Here is a 14,380-nt window from a genome sequence, read left to right as displayed (position 1 = left end):
TATCAAATTGACTTCTTGAATGCCCTTGTGACTTCATAAACTGATCAAACCTCAAATTCCACTGTCTTGGAGATTATTTTAACCCATACAGAGATCTCTGTAATAAACACACCTCATTATCACCTTTTAAAAAACCCTCCGGCGGTTCCATAAGTATCCTCTCATCTAACCTTCCATGTAAAAAGGCAGTTTTCACATCTAATTGTTCCAATTCCATATCACGATCCACCACCATTGATAAAAACACCCTTATAGTAACATGTTTAACCACTGGCGAGAAAACCTCATGATAATCAACTCCCTCAATCTGTGAGAATCCTTTAACAACTAATCTTGCTTTGAACCTAAGCTTCTCAACCCCTGGAATCCCTGGTTTGAACTTGAATACCCACTTGCAACCGACTGTTCTTTGCTTCTCAGACCTTGAAATAGATTTCCAAGTGTGATTCTTCTTATGAGATTCCATTTCCTCTTTCATTGCTTCTATCCATTGCTCTTTGTACGGTCCACTGATAGCTTCTAGATAAGTATTAGGCTCATCATAATCCATTAGCTCCGCAGCACTTAGAGCGTAAGCAGTTATATCTGCCTCAATATACCTATTTGGCCTTTTGACGTTTCATCTCACTCTATCTCTTGCCAATAGGTAGTTATCTAGAGGTGAATTTGAGACTCCATATTCAGACTCTTCTTCCGAGTCCTCTTCTTCCTCTTCTTGATCAGAAACCGGCGTAGCTCCACCTTCACCAGAAGTTTCTCCTGTAGTACTTGATTCACCAGAATTGTCTTCCTCAGGAAGTTCGAAAGTAACTTTCTTTTTCTCTTTAGGATTTGATATCTTGTCTAGTTCAGTAGACTGTTTGCCACTATCCTTGTAGACGATATCTTCACATAAAATAGTGTCACGACTGTCTAGTTCAGCATTGTCTTCCTCAGGAAGTTCGAAAGTAACTTTCTTTTTCTCTTTAGGATCTGATATCGTGTCTAGTTCAGTAGACTGTTTGCCAATATCCTTGTAGACGATATCTTCACATAAAATAGTGTCACGACTGACAATGCATTTTTTATCCTCAATACTCCAAATTCTGTAACCTTTCACACCTTGTGGAAAACCCATGAAGACTCCTTTCTTAGCTCTAGGTTTGAGCTTCCCTTGATCAACATGGTAATAGACTAGACATCCAAACCTTCTCATGTGTGAATAGTCTGGTTCTCTCCCAGACCATACTTCTTCTGGAATTTCAAAATTTAGTGGTGTAAATGTTGTTCGATTGATTATATACACCGTAGTAGATGTAGCTTCAGCCCAGAAGGATTCACCCAATCCAGTCTCGATTAAGAGACTTCATAATTTCTCCAGTATGGTCCTGTTTAACCTCTCAGCGACTCCATTTTGTTGAGGGTTGTGTGAACACGTCTTGTGCCTTAAGATACCATGAAGCTTGCAATGTTCATTAAAGGTCTTGTTGCAGTATTCAAGACCGTTATCCGTCCTTAAGGCTTTCAACTTCTTTCCACATTGATTCTCAGTGACTGTCTTCCACTCAACAAACTTCTCATAAGCTTCATCCTTAGTCTTGAGAAAATATACCTATACTTTTCTTGAGAAATCATCAACAAAGGACATATAGTATTGGCATTTTGACAAGCTTGGAGTGACATTAGGAGAACCCCACAAATCCGAATGGACATACTCCAATTGTTCCCTGGATGTATGAGTTCCTGTTTTGAATGATTTCCTGTGAGCCTTTCCGAGAATGCAGAATTCACACTGTCTAAAATCTATAAACGTGCTCGAGCTGATTAGCTCTTTCCTGACTAACAATTGTAGTCCTCTTGCATTAATATGACCCAGTCTACTGTGCCACAAGTCAGTTGTACTTACAGACTTGCCAGCTGCATTAGCCTACTCCATCTCAGGTTTACCATCTAGGAAGTAAAGAGTGTCCTTGTAATCACCAGCCAACACTTCTCTCTATTTATAGAACACTTGCATTCTGAAGTTCCTTGATTGAAACCAACACCTAAGCATTTCTAATTGTCCCAAAGAGATTAAATTTCTCCTAACCGTCAATGAATACTTGACCTGTGTTAATATAACTGATGTGTTGTTGTAGTTAACAATCTTTATCTTCCCAATAGTTGTTACTTCACAATAGGAATCATTTCCCATTCAAATTTTTCCTCCATCGATTTCTTCCACATCAAACATCAAGTCTTTTCTGAATGTCAGATGGTATGAACATGCTGAATCCATAATCCACTCTTCTCTAGCAACATTCACCGAGACTAATAGCATCACAGGTTCTGCCCATTCAGCTTTTGCAACACTAGCTTCTCCAACCTCGTGTTTGCTATTGTTTGATGACTGCATCTTCTTTGGGCAATCCTTTTTAAAATGTCCTTCTTCTCCACATATCCAACACTCTCTGCCTTTAGGTCTTGACTTAGACCTACTGTTGTTTTGATTTCCTTTACCTTTCTTATATGTTCTTCCTCTTGCCTGAATGACCAACCCTTCATTCTCAGACTATAGCTTATATATTCCTTTATCCTTCAGCTCCAACTCAATAGAGTAAGCTGTCCTGATAACTTCCTTCTTGGTGATTGTACTTCTTCTGTTGCTGTACTTGAGGGTGTGAACCAGGCTCTCAAACTGCTTCGGCAAGCTGTTCATGAGAATTGCACATGATCCTCGTCACTCATCTCAACATGCACACTCGACAAATCTGATATCAACTTGTTAAACACGTCTAGGTTCTTGTCCAGATTCTTTGAACTATCCATCTTAAAGCTGTAAAACCTTTGCTTCAAGTAGAACCTGTGAGGCAGCGTCTTAACTTGATAGTCAGATTCCAGTGCATTCCACATGTCGTATGTTGTAGGTTCCTTCATGACCTTTCTCAGAACAATATCGTGTAGGCTCATGCTCAAGATATTTCTCACCCTCCGATCCTTGTCAAGCCACTTTGGATCAAATCTAACTCGCTCTTCTGCTTGTTTTTCATCTTCCCCTTCCTTAACGTTGTCTTTAGCATCTCCAGCTTTTACAAACACCAAAACTGGTAACAAAGCAGATTCGAGTCCCAAAATCTCTAACTGAGCCTGGATCTTGTGTTTCCACAAAGCAAAATCTCCTTCCCCATCAAATTTTTCTACTTCAAACCTTCCTTGAGTGGGTTCCATACTCACCTAGTTCTTCTACAAGATAACTAAGTGAATAACTTCCACTACAAACCTAGGAGTTTCTGATCTACAAACCCCTATAGATCTACTACCCAGAAAACCCACAAAGTTTGCACATTTCTTAGATTTAATACCTTAGACACGCTTGAGCTGCAACCTGAAGCTATGATACCATTTGTTGAAACTCCGATTAGCTCATACTTGGTATGTGACTTAATCTTATGTTTGTGTTTGTTGTTTGTAGGTTCGAACAAGAAGTAAAGAGACACAGGATTTACGAGTTCTCAAGGCTTAGACCAGCCAAGGCATGTCTCGGTGAGCTTGACCGCTCACTAGAGGTTCCACTATGAACAAAGAACAGATTACAACCAGAGAATCACACACCCTTGCTGAAAGATTAAACCTTTAAGAGAGAAGATTGAAGACGATGAAGAACTCTCACCTAAACCCCAAAGACCTTCTCAAACTCTCTCTGCACAAAAGGTAACTCTCTTATCTTGTCTTACTCTTCTGCTTGTGTGTCCCCTCTTTAAAACCTCTTTGTCACCTCTGTTAATTCCCATTCTACCCTGTAACAGACTCCCCTGACCCACACGCCGAAGCTTGTCGTGATATGTTACTCAACAAGAAACAGAGACCTGTGTTCGTACAAGTGAGGACCACTTCATTCCAAAACCGATTTCTTATCGGGCCTAACACAGCTAATTAAGGCTCAATACACGGTTTCAAGTCCACGAGTCCATAAACCCATAATCGCTTTTGACACTTACCGTAGGTGGTAAAGTAGCACACTTAAAATCCAAAACAAAATCGCAATCCATACAAGTCAAAACATAATTCGACTCTTGCTTGCAAGTCACACATACCTTGCTATCTAGTGAATTTTGGAACAAAGGATGCTGATGACAATCATAGAAAAATGGTTCGGATATCGAACCACATCGTACATCTAATATGATATTGCAACATTCGTACCTGAAACCACTACAGAGTCGGTGACAAGCAGAACATAAGAATGCTCCACTAAGCATCAGAAAATCCATGACTATGTTGTCGTCAAGGTATAACGTAAGTTGATGATTGTGAAGTACATGTCGCTTCTTTCGAGGAAGGTTAGCATACGTTTCGTGGAGGACAAAATCTTCACATTGCATACAACTGTAGAAAATGTCAGAGTAGACAGGACGGACGCATGCTCTGCAACGCCTGCATTCATCTTGGATATTAGTAAGACCATCCTCAAGTCTTAGATTGTGCTCTTGATGACTAAAGTAATTTATCACTCTATCACTCACAACTCTAAAAGGTTCTTCACATTCATCATTTTCTTCAGGCTCGTCCTCGAGTTCTCTCCCTTCCCACACATCCCTCCTCGTGGCACATCTTGAATGAACTGCGTAATCCGGACAAATCAAGCAAGCATACGCCCCATATCTCCCATCTATTCTTCTGCGACAAACTCCTCATTTCCATTCTCCATGACCAAGAAAATAAGTGCGGGGGATACGATGTACATGGCGTATAATGCTAATGACGCGTGGTAAGTAGATACAACCTTCATGGATCATAAAATCACATTGAGGACAAATGTAAGGAGATCGATCAGATTCAAGACCACATGCATTACAAGTGAAGTGTATGAGCCTTGGCATGAGAGTGAGTGTATGTTCATGACATTTCGGGAAGTAAAGGATGAGCTGAAGCGGGTTACGTGCACAATAAAGATCTATACTGAAGTCACATATGGAGCAATAATAAACTAACTTTTCAACCTTTTCTCCACATAGACGATATTTGTCATCTTCAGCTACTAGTGGTAAGCCATGTGTTAGGAGCGTGAGAGGATGTCTCTTGTGAGACGGATGGTTGATCTCTGGTGATGATTCTAAACATTCTTTGTGGACGGCGAAGCCGCAAGTATCACATTTGTAGCCGTGGAGACCGTTTTCTCGAAGTTCGGGGCATCCGATAACCGGTGCTGCTATAGTGGCTATGTAAAAGATGTTTGTGAAATGGTAGCATCAGAGAAGGTCGCATGATCTGGTCAAACACCATGGATGGGGTTAATGATCCATCATCATCATCATCACCATAGGAACATGCTTGATTTTCTTCATGTGTAGGTGATGATGATACGTCAGAGAGCTCCTCAACAAGGACTATTTTTGTGAACTTGACGTAGATCTCTATGTTTGTTTGCTATCTTAGGAAATATGAATTGAGATAAACAAATGGAAGAAGAAGAAGGGAAAAAATATAGCCGTTAAGGATATAATTTTTTTTATGAAGCTTTTTATTTTTTTGAGGTTATTTTCCCTTAATCTTATACACTTGAGATTCGAATCTTTGGGTTATAGTGCTTTTAGACCTGCAAAAGTTCGATATTTGTGCTTGTAAATATATTATTAATAGTTTTTGGGAAGATAGCTAAGAAGATCCATACTTCGACAAATAGTGCTGTTTTTATGAAAGTCGACCAGTTTTGTTCAAATAACATAAGTACTGTATACTTTCTTTCTTTTTTGTGCACAAGTACATTATATTTTTGAATTACATTAGCTCGATAATATATAACACCGTCTACCATCTGTTAACAATGCTTACATAAAGCATCCACGTGGGATAAGACAAATGTTTGAAAAGACCTCAAGTTTTCGTACTATATCCAAATAACAGACCTTAAAACTTACGCTTTAGTTTATTGCCCTAAAATTAAGAACTCAGAATATTGATTTGTAGATAACAAAAGTTATCTATTAAAACTAGAGATGTGTCCTGTGTAACCCCCTAGCTAATATTATCATGTTCCCATCAATCCACTACCAAATTCTTCATAACAAATGTTATTACTAAAATTAATTTATGGCTGAATAATTAATCTTGGATCGGAAGACATGAATCCAATCTTCTCTCACTACTATTTCAATCTATACTGTATTTTTACAGCAGTTTTTGCTCAAAAATGTTTTTTGGAAAGTTTTTACATTAAATGCTATTTAATTTAATGCTTATATTCGTAGCCAAATAAGTTTAGTTAATTTTCTCTACTATCCTTATAACCAAACACAATAAAAATATTTTAAATATTCATATATATAATGTTCTATAATTAATATAGATATTTAGAAGATTTATTCCAGATTAATAAAAATTATTCTTCTATCATCTCTTTTTGATTTTAAAATTTAAATGTAGTGAATTATCATATAATACATAAAGTTAATAAAAATGTGTATTTTTCTTGCATATCTTGTGATTTGAATTTTTAAAAACAAACATATATTACTCAATTAATATAAAAGTGTGTGTTCAACATACATATATAGTAAATTTACTGTATATAGTAAATTATCAAATTTTAAGAAGTTTATAATTTATAACTGATATATCTAAACTTAATAAAAAGTTTAAAATCATAAATATTTAAACATATTAAATTTCCAAAATTACACAAACGAGTTATATTACATGACGGGTTATATGACATTACATGATTGAATTGATAATACTAAAAAATAAACTATCAGTAATATGATATTTCAATACGGGTTATATCCTCATTTTAATGTTTTAACAACACCAATATAAAATATGTCGAATTATTTAATTAAGATTATAGTAAACAAAAATTATTGTGCAGTATACCACAGTTTATATATTAAATCATGAAAACTAACAAAAGAATATAGTAGCAAAATTAGTATTAAAATAGTTACATTAACAAAAAAAATTAAAAAAATAAACTTACGGTCGTAATCTAGTTAAAGGTATAACTATTGTAATTTGTAAATGCGTTAAATTATATAAACATTCTCCCTATTACGCTTCACAACTCTAGAGATTAGTCGATCTTTGCCTTGAGATTCCCCGATTATTAACAAATTAACTTATTTTTTTAATTAGTCACTTAACGTGTTGCCAAACCATCCCTTGTACCAAAGAGTGAAAAGATAATATACCAGATTACCCGAATCAGAAGTTGTTACCAATTCCTGTAAAAGGATAATAAATCAAAGTTTCTATTGAGGAAAATTTTTTAACTGGTTACAATTTTCAGGATGGTTTTTCTTTGGTCAAAGGGGCATCATTTTAGCTTTTCTAAGGTTTTCCTAAAGTTTCAAATCTTTTCTTCTTTTTATTTTTTAATTTGAAATTTATGTTTTTTCCTTTTTATTCCCTTTCTCAGGAGAAAACAAAGGAAGACAACCCATGATGTCTTCATGTTTATTCCCTACGTACATTTACTTTTAATAGTGGTATAGGAGGTTTGACTGTATCATGATTCATGAATACATGATGTCTTCATATTAGTCTTATCACTTATGAATCTATATATGATCAATTCATTCTTATTTGGATTCTCGGTGTGGAAAAATAAGAACAGTATAATCTCTTTAAACTAAAAATAAAATAACTTTCAAATTAATTAATTTGGCATCTCCTAGGAGAGAGAACAAAGAAACGTTTTCTGGTTTCAGAACTTTTGAGAAACCATGGATCGGAGACACCCAAATGCATGTTACAATCTAAATAAATAAAAAAATAAAAAATAAAAAATTACAAAATTAAATTACAATAAAAGATTATTATGTTTTCCTTTAGATACTCCTTTTGGGTATGAGAGCGATGGAGATGCTCTAATATATTTGAAATTGAACATTATAAACATTTCTACTATTCATGTAAATCGAAAAATAATTAGTGGAGATTGTTCCAAATCTTCTCTCTTATAAGATTTCAAATGATACAGAATTATATATGTAAACCGAAGGTCATTATGTTTTTTTTTTAAGTCTTGTTCATGCAGTTGGGTTAAACTATGAAAAGAGACTTGCCCATCAGCGCAAGGAGCACAATTTGAATAGTTTAGCTTAGGTTCGGTTGATATATCAAAAGATAAAAATACTATTAACTAGATGCATTAAAAATGTTTACTCTTACTAGCACTAGGTATAGTTTTTTTTTATCTTCATAACGGTTAACATGTTGTCGATAGTATTTCCATAAATGAATCGTCAACAGATCACTTTATACAAATCTATAAAGAAAATCTTCAAGATAGTTTGAATATTTGTATCATAGTGGTCTGGGTATAGAAAATGAAGTAAAGATGAATGTACCGGAAAAGACTTATGATAGACATTAAAAAAAAAAAAGATAAAAAAAAGAGAGAAATGAGTTGAACATAGATGATTAAATAAATAATAATTATAAATGAAGAGTTTTGGATAAAACTAATTTAGAAAATTTACTGAAAATGATGTGAAAATATATTTATTGACTTACTAGAATTTGGTGATTTAGCTACAAACTGAAAATGTTTTTAGAATGTCTTCCATAAGACTAATATATATCCTTATTTAAGGAACGTTAAAGCTTTTTGGAAGAAGTCTACAGTCAATGATGCTCCATCGAGGTGGTTGATGGGTTTCAAAGTCTTCTACGAATGAATTAACAGAAGAATGATTTAGCTACATTGTACTAAATTTTAAACTTTTAAGAAGCTATCTCTTAAAAAACAAAAACAAAAGACAAAAAACTTCTATTTTAGAGCTAAAATCAAATTTTGGCAGTAGTTACAAATAACTTTTTTTCTTTTCGCTTCTATGTTACCCAAGATAAAAAAGATCTAGTATATATATATCTTTTTTTTTTTGGTTCAAAGATCTAGTATATATATTATGTTCAATTTCATTTATCTTGAGAGACAATCACTTTCTTTTTATTTGTAAATTATGTTCAAAGTTTATGTTTGACCATAGGAGTAAGAAAAGTGATGAGTGTACATACTTGGCGTTATACCACAGTGGACCATTTACTTTCTTGTCTTTCATATAAATTGTGTTCATGAATATTTTTTCTTTTTGAATGGAATTTGTTACAAAAACTAGAATATTTTTGGAGCAGAAATGAAAAAAAAAATGCATATAAAGAATCTTGAGTTGGCGCCCACATATCGGTCAAAAGATAGTTTTGCTTAGATTGTAAGACCAAGATACGTCAAAACCCAAGTGTGTCTCTCCTAGAAGAATGTTGAAACAGATCGAATGTTTATATAAGATAATAGTATATATAATGGCAATTATGATAGTACTTCGTAAATGAAAGCAATGACTATGAGAATAAAGTGTCAACCCTAAAAGAACAAAACTCGAAACCCAAAGATTACCAACCAACCATTGTCTTCAGAATATGCATGATCCTTGAATAGTAAGATTGTATTGTAAGTTTCATTTTCAGGGCTTTTAACTAACAAAGAAAAATCGTTTCAAACGAGAAAAAAAAAACATATAGAAAGGAAAAAACCTGTACTCTAATTTTAGTGAAAATAGATTTCAATTTGAATAAACGTTAAATTAGAAAAATTGATTAATGTTTATGCAAATTTTTTGGCATGCTCTTTAAACGATTGAATTCTGAAATTTTCATAGGAGGCTGAATTCAACTTGTCGACCTATTTTTTTAAAAAGGAAACAATTCCTAAAACTACATCAACACAAGTGCATATTTATGCGGATGAAGCAAAAGTATGGGCTCTCGCTCAGACGGATGATGTGGTCTTAGCACTGGCTATTGCCGGTACGGCGGTCCTCTGTGGGAGGATGAGTTTTGGGGTTTCTCAGCCTTTCTCAAGTTATGTTTGTTATGTTGATGGTTCGTGGAAAGCAACAGATTTTTTTGCGGGAAGAGGATGGTTTTGCACGTCGCCTTGGGACGATGCCCCCACCATGGGTGCTGCCAACTTTCGCTGCAGTCTCTCTCCTCTTCATGTCGAAGTTGAAGCCCTTATCTGGGCTATGCGATGCATGATTGGAGCGGATAATCAATCTGTCGTTTTCCTCACCGACTGCTCTGACTTAGTGAAGATGGTGTCTTCGCCTTCTGAGTGGCCAGCTTTTACACCCTATTTGGAGGACATCCAGGCGGATAGAGAGGAGTTTGTCTCCTTCTCCCTAGTCTATGTCTCTCGCTCTCAGAATGGTAAAGCGGATAATTTGGCACGACGTGTTCGCACTGTTCCGCACCTAGTTACCTATGTAAACAATGTTCCTTCGTATTGGCTCATTTGAGCCAATCTTATACCCTGTTGTCAAAAAAAAAAAAAAGTGCATATTTTTAGGCAAATAAGAAAATTATATAGTTTTATAGAAATAATGAAATATGTATGTTGTAAAGAATTGATATATCAGATTTATATATATATTATTTTCTCTAACGCCAAACGTACATATTATATGTAACAAAATTTTCTAGCTTTGCCACTAGATATGAGCCATTGGTATAGTACCTTGTGAAGAATCTCGATTCATTCATGTTGCTAGGTCCAGCTTACTAATAAGGTAGTTAAAGGGCATATATATGACTTTGTAGTATTTTTTTTTTTTTTTGGTATATACTACATCTGGTGTTTGTAATTTGTATATATATAATAACAATTTTTTAGTTTCTATTGTGTGACAAAAAAAAAATTCCTAGTTATTATTATAAAATTAAGCATTCAACTTTATACAATAAGATATCAAACTCATGGTTTTAGACCGAAAGCAAAGTCAATGTCCAACAAAGCTTAATAAGAAACTGTCTTCATCTCTGATTAATCTCATATACAACATTAGACTGAAACCACAACAGAAAGGCATATCCTCTTTCACTTTTTTTTTTTTTCATAACTCTTATACAAAACCTCAAAAAGAAGTATGTCTGTCAGAATAGTTAGGGAATCATCTAACTTCGCCTTTATTTTTTTGGTTCTTTTATTCCCATGATTTGCCTATATAAGCACATGTATTCTCATATATTCTCAAATCTCCACACACAGATCGACATTAAAAAAAAAACAAATAACAAAGAACACAACCTATCTATTCAAATTTTCCTCACTCAAAAAGTTGGAGCTTGCTGTTTTTTATAATGGACTACAGATTGTCAATGGAGTCCTCAGAGACCCTAAGGTATATATATATTAGTGTAATTCTTGTTTCTTTCAATCTAATTATGTCACCATTTGTCTACGTAACGTGCGTTTTGTTACGTACGACCGATATCCAATGAGATTATGTGCATGTATGCAAAAGAGTACTCTTTGGAACATGAACAATTCATAACGTTAACTAGCTAGTAAAATTTGAAATCAACTTATTTAGTGAGAAATTTTACCTAAGATTAATTCTAATAATGAAATCATTTATGATTAAAAACATATATCCATATTCGCAGGAACAAGTGTGGAGGATGTTATAGGCAATTCAACAAGAAGGAACACTTAGTGGAACACATGAGGATCTCTTATCATTCGGTTCATGAACCTATTTGTGGCATTTGTAACAAGCATTGCCGATCTTTTGACTCCCTCCGTGAACATCTCATTGGTATATTAATAAGAAACGTATTGATGAGCGTCTAATTTAATTATAACATCGTAATTAATTTCCTTTTTCACATTACATTTTGGATTATATTTTATGTATAGGGCCATTGCCGAAACAAGAATGTAAGAACATTTTCAGCATCCGTGGCTGCAGATTCTGTCTTACGATCCTCGAAAGCCCCAACGCTCGTAGGATCCATCAAGAGAGATGCCAGTTCTCAAACGTCAATTCAGTAATTATAATCTTCCCATAAAATACATGTCTTAATTCTTTTAAACCTGAAAACAAAGTTGTGTTAATGTTTATTCTTCCATGTGCAAGAATTATTTAACAATGTTTTTTAAATATGGTATATAATTTTCAAATTATAAGATTTTGATGAACTTTTATCTTTAGTTTACAGCTAACTTATGCATCTAAAATATACAGAAAGAAAACAATATCTTTGTTCAAAAAAAAAAAACATCTTTACAAAATTACTAAAATATATATGGTCTTGTTGAAGAAAAACGCATTAGTATTAAACGTACATGCATGCAGACGGTGAAACTAATTAATATTCTTCCGATATATTAGGGGTTAACAACTCGTATGGCGGCTTTAGGCCTAAGAGACAACGCTATAATCGACTACACTTCTTCGAGGTCACCTCGTGTGGTCGCGCTCTCATGCAAGATGGTTGGAGGAGGTAGTGACGGATCGCTTGACCTATGTGCAAGGGTTTGTATTACGGATGAGAGTGAAAACGTTGTGTTCCACACTTACGTGAAGCCAACGATGCCCGTAACGAATTATAGGTATCAGACAACAGGGATAAGACCTGAGAATCTAAGGGATGCAATGCCATTGAAGCACGCACAGAGAAAGATTCAAGAGTTTCTTTGTAATGGAGAACCAATGTGGAAGATTCGTCCAAGAAATGGGAAAGCAAGGATTCTAGTCGGACATGGACTTGATAACCATCTTGACTCTCTTCAACTTGAATATTCCTCTTCCATGATAAGGTAAATAAATACTTTTGCTAGACACATAATATGTCTTAATTTCATGATAGAAAAAACTTACCACTATATATTTTATATGAATTCATATGAATATATTAGAGTATATAATATCTTTTTTCGTAGAGATATTGCGCAATACCCTCCATTGATGAAATCAAGCAAGCTAAGCAACTCTCTCAAGTACCTAACGCAAGCCTATCTCGGGTAAGTTTTTTTTGTTTGTAATTTCCATAGTTAGCAAGTTAGCATTCTCCATCTCCATATGATATTATAAATTACTGAAAAGGAGTATTAATTGATCATATCGAATAATTCGACTTTCCAATATTCCATGATTATCTTAAATTAATGATTCAACTTGAAGAAATATAGTATATCTACTAAACCATGAATGCATACATATATTTATTTGTAAATAATAATAAAAAACCTCGTATGTGATGATGTTCGGACGCAACAACTACGAGCTACTAAGCTCGTAAAGGAGGTATCCGATGGATACTTTTGACATCATTATAAGTGTTTTTGATCGACGTATACGACATGCGTATAGCTTAAAAAGTTTCTTAAAAATTCGAATAAAATCAAGCGATGATAATCTTAGGAATATCTCGTCCATATCAAAGTTTGATTTATCTGTCTCTACTCTCTACCTCATATTTTATATCATTGATTCATGCATAACCAAAAGTTTATCCTAATTAAAATACTTTTATAACCAAAACTGAAAAGTCTAGTGTATTTATTTTTTCCTAAAGAGGTCCATGAACTTTAAATCTGAACTGTTGCACTTGATGTAAACAAACTCTTTTTATGAATAAATTTTACATTCATACAAAAAAAAATAGTTTATTACTTTTGTAAATAATAGCTGATTTTTTATATTAAAACTAATGAATTACACTATTTTGGCTAGGTTTTAATGGTTAATATTAAAGATTTACGATTTAAATTAATTTTTCAGGACATAGAGGTTTGGTTTTTCTTTATAGTTTAAATTTTTAAGATCTGAAATAATTACCTTTAATAGTAATTTCCATTTTTCTTGACCTTGTAAAGGTATGATATTCATGTGGGAATACAAGATCCTTATGAGGATTGCGTCGCGACCATGAGGCTATACACAAGAATGCGGTATCAGAAACACAGGATCGAGGCTTATCCACTAGCCTCAGACCCGCAGAACCGCAACAATTACGGTGCCTGGAGGCAGAATGAGCTAGAGAGGATGTCTCCGGAGGAATTGCTCGATCTTTCACGTTCAGACTACTACTGTTGGTGCTTGGACTCGGTTTCTTGAAGCATTAAAGTTATATACGGTGCTTGATCATCTACGAAAATAAAATGGATGCAAGGAATTATATACTATAATTAAAATCGAATAAAAATGGTCTTGATTAGTGATTATGTTGGTAATTAATGAGATAGAAATGACCGCATTTGTACGCCTTTTTAAAGTAATACTAATTGGTGAACTTCTTTGTTTCCTATATGTCAATATGTGTTTGGTCACTTTATATCTTGATGGTTTAATCTTAAAGTAGTACATACTTTTGAGATTAGTTGGCAGTTGGCACTACTCCTCATTTTCATAGAAAATAATTATGTGGCTTAACATTAACCTTTTTACTTTGAGATTAGTTGCCAATTTTTTTTTCTTTTGAATGTTTTTATTAGATATTAGTTTTAGCCACATACTTTTACATCAGAGGTTTGCAATAAAAATTTAGGTAACGCTAGATGCAAGACTGCAAAATCATCAAATTTTGCATTCTTGTATTATTGTTGTTTTTTTTTTTTTTCTGAAATAATGTTAAATTA

At 34.0% G+C, this 14,380-nt stretch overlaps 2 protein-coding genes and 1 pseudogene across 2 annotated transcripts; 2 read left to right on the top strand and 1 right to left on the bottom strand.

The window, feature by feature from the left end:
• Window positions 1-3,764: 3,764 nt before the first annotated feature.
• Window positions 3,765-5,204, bottom strand: LOC109127652 (uncharacterized; annotated as a pseudogene).
• A 4,584-nt stretch (window positions 5,205-9,788) lies between these two features.
• Window positions 9,789-10,256, top strand: LOC147934585 (uncharacterized). The gene has a single exon (XM_087472687.1). The coding sequence runs from the start codon at window positions 9,789-9,791 to the stop codon at window positions 10,254-10,256; it is 468 nt and encodes a 155-aa protein (XP_087328813.1).
• Window positions 10,257-11,097: 841 nt separating this feature from the next.
• LOC104719656 (RNA exonuclease 4-like) lies at window positions 11,098-13,859 on the top strand. The gene is made up of 6 exons (XM_087470835.1): window positions 11,098-11,138; window positions 11,404-11,555; window positions 11,657-11,787; window positions 12,132-12,559; window positions 12,683-12,763; window positions 13,619-13,859. Exons 1-6 carry the CDS (start codon window positions 11,098-11,100, stop codon window positions 13,857-13,859), a joined length of 1,074 nt encoding a protein of 357 aa, XP_087326961.1.
• Window positions 13,860-14,380: the final 521 nt, after the last annotated feature.

Source organism: Camelina sativa, chromosome 11, assembly GCF_030686135.1.
Source record: "Camelina sativa cultivar CO46 ecotype springtype chromosome 11, ASM3068613v1".
NCBI lineage: Eukaryota > Viridiplantae > Streptophyta > Magnoliopsida > Brassicales > Brassicaceae > Camelina > Camelina sativa.
The sequence above is the reverse complement of the archived record's forward strand: the minus strand, read 5'-3'. Positions and strand labels throughout refer to the sequence as shown.

Excerpts from the sequence above, each read along its gene's own strand:
- LOC147934585 (XM_087472687.1), top strand. The coding sequence starts at position 9,789 with ATGAGTTTTGGGGTTTCTCAGCCTTTCTCAAGTTATGTTTGTTATGTT.
- LOC104719656 (XM_087470835.1), top strand. The coding sequence starts at position 11,098 with ATGGACTACAGATTGTCAATGGAGTCCTCAGAGACCCTAAG. Across the intron at positions 12,560-12,682 it reads TATTCCTCTTCCATGATAAG|AGATATTGCGCAATACCCTC; the intron begins GTAAATAAATAC and ends CTTTTTTCGTAG. Across the intron at positions 12,764-13,618 it reads CTAACGCAAGCCTATCTCGG|GTATGATATTCATGTGGGAA; the intron begins GTAAGTTTTTTT and ends GACCTTGTAAAG.